The sequence below is a fragment of the Pinus tabuliformis genome, chromosome Q, assembly GCF_031772625.1.
Source record: "Pinus tabuliformis cultivar Carrire ecotype Pingquan chromosome Q, CPIR1, whole genome shotgun sequence".
Taxonomy (NCBI): Eukaryota; Viridiplantae; Streptophyta; class Pinopsida; order Pinales; family Pinaceae; genus Pinus; species Pinus tabuliformis.
This window is the reverse complement of record NC_142296.1, coordinates 1,362,353,007-1,362,364,707: the sequence shown is the minus strand read 5'-3', so window position 1 is coordinate 1,362,364,707 and position 11,701 is coordinate 1,362,353,007. Positions and strand designations below refer to the sequence as shown.

General features: G+C 43.0%; 1 protein-coding gene across 1 annotated transcript in view; it reads right to left on the bottom strand.

Moving 5' to 3' along the window:
* Positions 1–273: 273 nt before the first annotated feature.
* The window catches only part of LOC149224984 (flavin-containing monooxygenase FMO GS-OX-like 4), a 205,913-nt gene continuing 194,485 nt past the window's right edge, over positions 274–11,701 (bottom strand). The window contains exons 7-9 of the mRNA XM_089386383.1: positions 1,645–1,816; positions 1,210–1,337; positions 274–1,047 (exon numbers count right to left, since the gene is read on the bottom strand). Coding sequence (XP_089242509.1) covers positions 1,327–1,337; positions 1,645–1,816 — 183 coding nt within the window. The 3' untranslated portion in view covers positions 274–1,047; positions 1,210–1,326. The remainder of the gene's footprint in view (positions 1,048–1,209; positions 1,338–1,644; positions 1,817–11,701) is intronic.

The following is an 11,701-nucleotide window of genomic DNA, read 5'->3' as shown; positions in this document are numbered from 1 at the left end:
AACTAGCTGCCTAGCAACGAATTATCACCAGAGAAATTTTAAGTGAACTATTTTATGTGAACAAATTTAGCCAACAATCTTTTTCAATACAAAAAATGAGTCTGCCAATGAGGAAAATAATTTCAAACTGAAATATTTTCCTATGAAGTTGTGTAAAACTTTGACAGTATGGACAAATTATTCCAGAAACTTCAGCGAAATTGGCAACTATTTCTAGAAAATTTCTTGTAATTTACATTTGCAAATTTATCATTCTGAAAATGGATAATAATAAAAAATGAAACAGATGGCTAAAATTGGATGAGAGGTTTTCTCAATTGGAACTTGTTTGTTGAAGTCATTGTGCCGAAGGAACAGAGCCCCCAGAGCGGTGTAATCACCATCACATAATTTTGGATAGCATGGAATAATCGATGGGCACTGTTCACAGAGACATTAAGTACACTTTTTAGGCTGCAATATATAGAAGTGAGTACTTTACTTCAGCTGTCAATTGTTTCACTTTAAAGACTCGGCTAAGAATGGTTCTTGAGAAGTTGCTTATATAACCCCATTGTAAGTGCTTCTAGAAACTTGTTCACTCTCTTCGATCTGTTAATAATCATATATAATCTTCTATCGATTAAGAAGCCATAGTATGGATATGTATGATTTGTCAAAATAGTTAAAGCATATGTATAGAGAAATCCAATAATCTGCCTACTTAATCAAACCATATGATATCTTCATTTATTTTGTGCGCAGCTTAGAATTTTGCATATGATGTTACCTACATTCTTTTATTGCCAGAAAGAAAGACCTGAGATTATGAAAAATGGTTCTCTCAGCCATGTAAAAGTTTCAACCTAATCACTTCTGATAAGTTCGAACAATATACGGGAACAAATCATATCTGATTTTCAATCCCCGCATTGGCGCTCACTTAGTGATTGTCATGTGTTGCAGAGCAACTTGTCGAGGACAAGATCTTCAATTATTCAGCTAAGACGTTAGTTTTCCAACTTATTAGATCGCAGTACATACAACTTGAATTCTACATCGAGGTCTCTGTGGCAACCATCAAGCAAAAGTAACAAGATTAGTTATGTTCTGCATAGAAGTTAGTTCACTGGATATTCAAAGCTGCAATTAGAGTATGAGAGCATGCATCCCTTACTTGAAACGGAGTAACGACAAGAAAGTTCATCTTCCAAAATAATTGGTACTGACCTTTAGTTAGAATGCGGTAAGATGAATTTCTTCTATTCCACCCAATGAAGAGAAATTATGATTGGTAAAGAATCTCTCGACAAAATGTCAGTAAGAACATTTAAGCTGCTATAAAATCTAGTATCCCCCTGCCATTAAAGAGGTTTTATTGTTAGTCGAGCTTACAATGGCCAAGATGAACAGGTTCATTCAACTGCGACATTCTTTTCCTGCAAAAGTGCTTAGCCTATATCTAAAAGATAGATCAGTGCCAACCAAAAAGAAAAGCAATTTGATATAGCACATAGTTCAGTGTCATGGATAAAAAAAATGCAGGCAAAGCTTTTACTCGTTTTATTTTTTTTTCATTTTTCCATTGTCTAATTTCTTTTAGACATCAAACGATATGAAGAAGATAAACAAGGGAAAACAACTGAAAAAAAAATGTCAACTTACTCTTTAACAGATCCAATAGTGCTATTTCAAGCCAATAGTGGTCCTCCCATTCATCACGATATGTTCGTGGATGGGAAACTTTGTTTTTCCCACTTGCTACGTAAATGTTCTTTCTCCAATCTTCCACATGGGCACACCCACATTGGTCAGCAAGCCAGTCATCATATTCAAACTGTCACAGTGAGAAACGTTTTTAGTATAAGATAAATGTCAAGAATGCTTCTCAACGACAGATTTCAGAATTCAATTCAGAAAGGGAGGGCAACAAAAATAGAGCCTTCAGATATTGAAACCCAATTGCACTGTTTCACCATATTTCATTGCTTTAACATATGATCTCTTATCGATATACAGTAAGATAAATATCGTAGTTAGTTTGTAGTCAGGAAATGGCATTCAGAAGTTTAGACCAGGCCTGAATAAGATGCAAAGCCCTGATTCGCCAAGTTTCTACAGATCTACTTAAATTGATATAAGGAATTTGAAAAATACTTGCAAATTTGGACAGCACTTGAAAACAGTTTAACTTGAAATATGAATTCATGTGAAGGGAAAGTCTATGAAGTAATATGGAATTGGAGCATGATTGAATTCTTTTGTACTATCAAGATTGATGACTAATGAAGACATAAGGTATAGCTTTTGATTTTGGTGCAAGGTTTAATGCTTCCATTGTTGTGAATTTTTATAGAATTTTTTCTTGTTTTTCAATTTAATATAGAAGCCTAAGTATTATTTAGGAGTAAATCAATGTGTGGAGGTTTATCCCTCTTGATTTTCTTGCTGTTTTATTTCTGTTTATTGTCATTCTTATAATAAACCAGTTGCAGATTTGGAATAATAATTCAGAATAATACAGCACGCTGATATTTTGTTGCTGAGTGGTACCCTCTAGGGCCATCCAAGATTCATCTCATATAAATTTCCAGCAAACACTCCAAGGATAAATGTAGCAAACATTAGTTCCTTTGGCTTGAGTTCATATAATTTAAAAGGTGAATGTATCAAATAGAATTTCACCATTAGGTGGTTGATAGTGGAAAACAACACTTTCATCACTAGTGGCTTTCATAGACATAGATGTGTGAGTGTGAGAAATCAAGTCTTTCCATTTGTGTAGTATTTCATTAGCTCATGATTGATAGGCACTGGTTTCCTTTATTATCTTTTCATTTCTTGTTCTTTTCCTTCATTTTCCTATCTAGCCATCATCCCATTTCATATACTACAGCAACCATAAATTTGTTAAGGCTTACTCTTCCTAAATGACCTAAGAACCTGTTGTAGCAGCTACAACCACCCTCCAAAATTTTGCCTTAGCTTGTTTTGGAGCCTCCCTACCAACCTTACAGAGCACTTTGTCTTGCTTCATCAAGTATTCAAGCTTCAGGGGTTTTCCTCACACAAAGGCGGCCTGTCGGTCAGAGTTGATCCATTCCCCTCACATGCTGCTCACCCGAACTTGTTCTAGCTGCAAGTTGAGCAACTTCCCCCTGAAAATTGCGCATTCTTGGAGGGCAACCAGCCTTCCTTCCAGGAATTGCGCAATCCTTTCTAACAGCCTGCTTGGCTCCAGGATTGCGCAATCCCGCTAGCCAACCCTCCTAGCTGGATTTGTGCAATTTTTCTCAGCAGCAGGCTGTTCAACCCAAGATTTGCACAAATCTAGGCAGCAGTCAGCTACTCTGCCCAGAAATTATGCAATCCCCTTGGGCAGTCAGCCCATCTCCAAACTAGGAATGCGCATTTTTCCCAAGTAGCTGAGCACTCTCATGCATGAATAGTCCGGTTGATCAGTTCCACTTGGGACTGAGAAAACTTGACTTACATGCATGCATGACTTGATCTTCTCGGAATAGCAAGAGACAAATGCAAAAGGCATCCCATGATTTAGGGAGCTATTTTTAGCAATCAGAGGTTACATGAAAAGTTGTTTTAGAAGTTTCCCTCCAAGTGTCGCTTTTTCCTAGATTTGTGGCATGTGCGTCATGAGATCAAACTTATTTATTTGATGCATCAGAGCTCATTCGTTCACATCTGGAGCTCTGACATCCCACAGCACATCCAGGACTCTTCGACACATTCGGCTCAACTATTCACGGGTAAGTGGCCTCAACTTGTCTTTTTCAACATTTCTGTCGCTTTTTGTGTATTCGCTTGTGTGAGTGCTGTTTGCTTGATTTCTTTGAATGCCTGTTGTCGTTTACAGATATTCTAGCTTGTTCTAGCTCTATTTTAGTTTTCATTACTATCTCACTGTTGTCACATGCATGAAACTATTTTGCATGAACGTTCGCCCAACCGGCGAACGACCTCACCCACATGCATGTTGATCTGTTTGCTGAATCTTCCATTCATGTTTTGCATGCACTATCTATTACTTTTGCTATCACTTAGTGTAGCCATGCATTTCATCGACTTACTTACTTTCAGTAGACCTTCGGCGAGTCGGGCCAACCTTGGCCCGGTCTCTGCCTTCACCAAGGCTGCATTGCGCAATCTGGGGAAGGAAGGCTCACCTTCCTCTCCAGATTTGCGCATTCTGGCCCAACACTGGCCTCCTGGACTGTTTTGCGCATTCCTAGAGGACAGTGGCTACTTGGCCCAGGAAATTGCGCAAATCTGTCCTTGGGCTAGCAGTCCTTCCCGACTGGGATTGCGCATTGCGCAATCCCAGCAGCCAGCTGCCCGACTGGATTGCACATTTCGCAGATCCAGCAGCCAGTCCAGCCTCCCAGACAACCCAAACTGCCTTTTGCGCAGTTCTGGCAGCCAGTCACTCAGCCTCCCAGTGAAATTTGCGCAATCTTGCTCATCAGTTTCCCAGGTATGTGTTGTGTCCTTCCCCGAATTTGCTTTGTTTTCACTAACATATTTCTTGCCATGCATGTTGCTTATTTCCAGATCTTTCAGGTGTTCATCTATCTCAATGGCTTCCAAGAGAACAGGATCTCAGGACACTGATGGTATGGCAGCTGGAGCAGCAGCTGAGCAGGTGTCCTCTGGTTTGTCGATCTATGAAGATACGAAGTTGTATCTAGACAAGGACATCAAACTGAAGTGGCAAGAGGTGAATGAAACATTTGTAGGTACTTTTGGGGAATACCTTGAAGACCGTCAGGTGTACGTGAACATTCATAAGTCCAGCTTGTACCAGATTGCATGCAGATACCCCGCGTTCCCATGCGCAGACATGATTCACTGGATCGTCTCTCACACTGACCCCGAGACGATGACCTTGAGCAGTGTCAGTGGGACGAAGCTTGCAACCTTCTGGGCACGAGATTACGATGAGATGTATCAGATGACTGAGCCCATGACTGTCATGACTCCCTCGTTCAACTTGCCCAACAGCAGAGGCCACTCCAGAGACATTTTGAAGGATTAGGTAAAGGAGCCAGCTCGTTTTAGGATGACACCCAATCAGATTTATAAGACGAAGATATTGAGGAAGGCATACCAATTCTTGGTCATATTCGCATGTCGACTGAGTGGCCAAGCAAGCACTGAGACCTTCCCTCAAAGTTGGGTGGTTGCGCTAGACCAATTGGCTAGAGAAGGAAGACCATGCAACTGGTTCGGCATACTGGCTCATCAGCTGAAGGAGCAAGTCACGAAGGCTCGACAGTCACCTGATGGTATGCATACAGAGATTTATATGTCCGCTTACATTCTAGATGGATTCCATGCCCGACATGAGTTCCAGGGTTTGGATTGGGCATGGTCACCGATAGAGATTGTTGTTAACATGTATTTCAAGCTGTTGTCCGAATGCAGCATCAGAGGAGTGATCATACGGTTGTCCAACCATTTTGTCACCCTAGTGTACAGGTTGATATTCGAACAAGATCCACCCTTCATGTCAAAGGAAGCAATGAAGGCATTGCTAGGCATTGCAGATTGGTATGCCTCATCAGCTGGCACGTTCATCCGAGTGTTTAGTGCGGAGAAGCCTTCACATGTTCTACCAAAGTTTTCTTTGGATGTGCTTATCATGCAGGAAGTAGCATATAATATCTCAGCAGCATTGACATCTAGGCTGCAGCGGAAGAAGAAGGCACCTTGGCCCACTCTTCCATTGTGGATTGGGTTATACGAGATCCGGAGCATCAAGCAAGCGGATGTTGAAGCTGAACAGATGAAGAAGTACCCGTTTGACCTTTGAAGCTTCAACTCGTATGACCCACATTGCATTGTGAAGGATCACTACAAGAGAGTTCAGTTCAATTGGATCCATGGGGCATTTCATTGGGCCAAGGAGGACTCATGGAGATACTGTCACCATTCCTCCAGACCCAATGAACAGGTTGGCTTCGCCGTAAAGTGGTTAGCAACGCAGCATGAAGCAACGCCACGGAGAGCACCAACAGTAGTAGCAATAGCAACAGAGACAACAGAGCCAAGCATACTTGTGCGCGACAAAGGGAAGAGGAAGATTGTCAACTGCATGGAGGAGGAGCAAAGCTGCAATTTTCGAGCAGATCCACTTGTAGAACAAGCATCTATGGCTATTCAGGCAAAGAGGCAGTAGCGTGATAAGTGAATCGCGCGAAGGCAGAAGGATAATAAGAGAATGGAAGAAGCAGAGAAGGAGTTGCATGAGCTGAGGGAGCAACTCCGGAAAGAACAAGAGCTGCACCAACAAGAGCAGGAAGCGCAGGAGTAGCAAAGGCCGCATCACGTGCAGACAGATGAAGCAGTGCCCGTACAAGTAGTTGATTCATTTGAACAACTGGCATCAGGCGAACAGGGTGAACCATCGCAAGGGCAAGACTTTGCTCATGAGATACAACAGGTGCTTGAACAGTTGGATGCAGACATGGAGCAACAGGAGTTGGAATAGGATACCGACCTCATGCTGCACCACAAAAAGGTCGACTCACCCGCTTCATTGCATCTCGATGATGAGCAAGTCTCGAATGACCAAGGAGGCACTGAAATCCTTGGTGGTCTACCGAAAGCAAAGATGCACAACATCTCCTTTGACGAATCTCATCACAGAGTTGTGCAGTCTCAGAGAGTACCAACTCCGGAGGACCAAACATCCCCTACACAATTTGAAGAGCAAATGATCGTGATTGATGTGCACAAGCATCCAGCTGTGTTGGCCGATGCAACTAGAGTGTATGCCAAAGCCACTAGATCAAGTGTTCATTTTCTCATAACTGAGAATGAGCGAATGGCGAAGGAACTATAGGTGGCCAAGCAGGGAGGAGACTTGGTGACAATGTCCGCCCGAGCTGAACTGAAGAAGGCAATACTAGATGAAGTATTGTCCTTGGACACAGTTATGCGAGCACTGTACTCCAAGTTTGGTACCATTCATCAAGCAGTCATTCATCTCCACGGATGGCAGCAGCGATGTGCAAGAAGAGTACGCATCTTGAAGAACATACATACTGTTGTTGATAACATGCGAGCATGGATGATGAAGTACAAGGGAGCCTCGCTTCACTTGCCAAAGATGATGAAGGCCAATGCGGTCAAGCTGCAAGCATGTTTCCGCAGTCAGATCTGGAATTATGAAGACCTACCGCAACTCATCACTAGCATACAGGGTTCCCATGTACGAGTACTCAAAAGCATGGAGGTTATAGTGCACACTCATGCGATCCCATCACTTGGGACCCTCAACCAAGCGAAGACCAAGACGCAGGTCCAACAGAAGCTTCACTCGTACTTCGACGAGTTGATGTGCACCGCCACCAGCTCAGACTTGCCTATCAGTGCAGACATCATGCGCAAGTATGTTGCTGGTCCGACCACACTAAAGATAATGATGCACATGCTCACAGACGAGTTGGACAGAAGAGCTCGAGCAATGTAGCCAGATGCTATGGAGGCAAGGTTCAGGTTTTAGACGGATGTCACGGCAGAACACATGGACACTCTCAAGGACTACCAATCTTGGCTTCAATATGTAACTGTTGATCAGCATGAGGATGTCGAGAAGTTGGACTTCTATGGTTGTCTAAGTCTGAATGATGTCTAGTTTGGCTTGTCCAAGCCATTGTTCACATGGGTACATGTGCATTGTAATGTTGAGTCATGTCAAGTGTAAGTCAAGTGTATGTAACAGTCATAGAGTAGGTGAAGAGTCATGAGGGTAGTTGAATGGTCACAAAGGGGAATGTCAAGGGTCACCCCACCCTTTGCTATAAATAGTCCCTCATAACTCATTGTATAGGCTTTTGGTTAGCCAAGCTTCTACTAAGACTATTTTGAAGAAGGCTTGGACAATATTGTAACGCGCCTTGGCTTCTCCACTGCATGGAGCTAATACATCTATTTGGAGGAGTAGGCGGATGTGGCTGTAACGTTCCACTGTTGGGGCTAGCAAGTTTACATGGATGTATTGTATGATTGTGACTTACACTTCTTTATATAATAAGAGCCAACACATTTTCATGCATATGTTGTTATTGTAGTTGGACTGTTTCGGTTGCTTTAATGATATGTGTTGTTTAACTTATGTACTTGTGTATGAACTGATTCACATGCAATTATATGAATCTTGTTGTTAATGTGTTGCATATGTTGTTAATGATGTCACTGTCCGTGTCGACTTCTCTGTCGGACATCAGATAGACCTTTCACTTGAACCTTTCTATAACAATCGTCACACTCGTCTCAGACTGATCCATGAGTGTTGTACGTGTTATCTTACCTTGTATGATGTGACTGTCGCATTCGAGTGGACTGCTCTGTCGGAAGCTGTGCATGTCCTTTGTGTGTTGTGTTCCTAGCCGAGTTGGGACTAATCCCTTTCAACCTGGAACTCACCTTCACCTCCTTTCCCTTTCGAAGTGTTGGAACCTCTCATACACCTTCCTTGACTCACTGCATCAGTCACACCCTTGCTACTGACAGAGTTATTCTACTTTCCTCTGTGCGACACCGCGGTCAAGGAATTACCTTACGACCCACTGCTGGGACTTCTACATAAAATGGTCTTGAGGTCTAATTGGGACTTCTTACCAAGGAGATCCCCTTGACATGTTGGCGGGTCCAACACCGTCAACATTTCTAGCACTAGGAGGGCCTGATGAAACGCAGAGTCCTCTCATCCAGTTTTGAACCTTTGCATATCTTTCATGGAGTCTTGCATTCTTCTTCCCCCAAGGTGTTTTTCAAATCGTGAAGATGTCTCCATCTCGGGGAAGCATTTTTATCTCTTGTCCACTCACACGTATGATGTTGAAGGCAAAGTGGATTGGCCTAAGCACTTACATAACTCTCTTTCCATGATTCATGAGGAAGATGAGTTTTCTGACGAACAAGTCGGTTTGCTGCTTGCATACACACTTCGTGAATCTCCATTTCGTTGGGTGCTTAGCCTACCGGCTGACATTGTGCACTCATTTGAGCACTTCTGTGATCTTATTGAAGACATGTTCTATCATTTTGATCGAGACCATCTTGACCGGAAACTGTTACAACAACAGAGGGCTCCGCATGAATCTGTTATTGAATTTTGGTAGCGCTTCTGTGACTTGTAGTTTCAAGCTCCGAGGAGCCAGATGAAGTTTCCTTATCTCTGGGACCAATTCAAGTACTGCCTTAAGAAATCTGCCCATCCCAAGAGAAAGCTTGAGATCAAGCCTCGCTCAACCTTCTTCGTTGATGGAATTGCACAATCTCATGTGGGAGAAAGCACTGTCTCAACGGACTGTCTGCCTCCCTCTCATTCAATAGTTCCACCATCGCCCAGTGATACTGAGGATCATTTTTGTACACCTGTTCATCCTTCACACTCTCCCAACATCACTCCACTCAATTTTCGCGCAGATTTGGTTGTGAGTCCTTTGAGTTCCCATATGCATTCTTTTCTTCGACCTCCGTCTTCGCACTCAGGTGTTCCTCCGGATGATGTTGTCTTGTGTTCGTCCATTCCAGACTCTTCACTTGTTGTGAACGAGGAACAACCCACTGACGGAGTTGGTGTTGCACAACCAACATGCGCTGTCATTCATGAAGAGTATGAGTGGGAGCTTCAACATCAACACTCAGCGAAGGATGACTCCCTTTTGTCTAAGCCCCCTCCATTCTTTCCTAGCCTCTTTGGTGAACTTGTCATCCACGATTTTACATGTGTGTCTTCATCCACGGATGCACCCATTGTTGATCACTCGCAGGACTCACTGGATGTTAGTCCATCATTCGACAACGGAGAGGATAAGTTATTCATTGCAGATCCACTTGATCCTCCAACTGTCTTTTCCGGAAACACAAAGGATGAGTTCGTTCACTTTTCATCTACCCCTCTATTTGATTCATCTGATCATGAGGATGCCAAAGAATTCTTTAATTTTTTTGATCATGGTGGTCGTGATCCATTTGCCTCCAATTTCAATCACGATCATGAATCTATCGCAGTTGATCTTTAGAAACCACCGGTGTATGATGATCTACCTAATGATGAAGTTGAGACACCCAAGACTGTCGAGGCACTTCAGCCCGAGCTGATGGTTATGTCATGCCCTTGCTCTCTTGAGGTTAGTCTCACTTATGATCATGAAATCGTTCAATCGCCCAAGGCTCCTCATCACTCATTTGTATGCATTGAAGATCCATCTCACACACAGATCACACTTCCTCCACTTGAACTGCACGATCCCATCGCTCATGCTTTGGAGGAGTCTTACATTGCAAGCACTCGTTCGCGATGCAAGTTGTCTTTGTTTCTTTCATTTGCTTGCATGTCACAATCAAGAGTGTGCTTATGCTTCAAAGTTGCATGTAGTGTCACACAACACCATGAGAAGTCCACGGACTGTCCGTCATGCACTTGCACTCACTTATGTCACGTGGGCACTTTGAAACACTAAGTGTGGTTGTCTTCATTGTTATATCTTTCTTGCTTGCTGGTTCACACCTGTGAAAATCCTATCACTGCAACAACTGATTTACTTTTCCTACTTATATCATAAGTTATTCATGAAATTACTTCAACAAACATTAAAATAAATACTAATGCAGATATCACACCGTAATACAGAAACAAACATATGCACACATTGACACAGTTATTTTGGACTAATGTCCCCAGAAAAACCCAATGTGGGAAAACCGATGCAGCAAGGGAGGATTTTATTATCCAGCAATTTTCTTGTACAACAGGGTGCCAAATTGACTTACCCACAGATAGACAAACTTCCAGCGCTTTTCTAAACCTAGTGTAGGCCCTATTGACCTCTGCTACAGTCTGAAATCCTCTGTGTCAGCCTACTGAGGCTCTGCACAACCTCTATTGGCTTCTGTGTCACTCCTGCAGCCTCTGCATGGATGACGCAGGCCCTTCTGGCTCTGCCCAGTCTCTGCTACCTCTGCATGGCTTCCTCTGGCTCTGCGTCTGCTTCTTATGTGCTGATCTACCCTCTATATGTTTCGTACTTGATGCCTCCTGACTGCTCTCCAGACCATTGGTTCAATTTCTCAGCAAACCCCACTCCAGAAATTGAACTGACTAGTCTCCCTCAGTGTGTTCTCCAAGTGCCCCTCAAGCCTCCTCTTATACTTTTTCTATTTACATCTCAACGGCTGAGATTAAATCCCTAATCAATGGCTAAGATTAGAGTTGGCTTGATCCATGTATTTTGGACCATTCTAACACAGATTAATAATTAAAAATATTAATTATTTTAATATCTCCTGATCTGTTTAGAATCTGCCCAAACCTTTCTGGGTATTGTAGATATTATGTGCCCCAACCTTTCCACCAAATTTCGTGGCTGGAGCACATTCGATGCTACCCCAAATCAACACTCCCTCTTAGCGAGGACTATGCTCTAGCAATACTCCTCACTGAGTATTACTCAGATCATCTGGCATCGGTACCTGTGCTAATGTTAGGCCTTCCTGCCCAACATCCTCTGCACTGCTACCTCCTGTATTGTTGCCCATGACTTTACTATTGCTACTGCTGCATCTGTACGACATCTCCCTCTGCATCTGTGTTGTTGTTGGTCCTTTCTCCCAACACTGCATCTGCACTGCAACTCCCTCTGCATCTGTGCTGCTGTTGGTCCTTTCTCCCAACACTGCATCTGCACTGCAA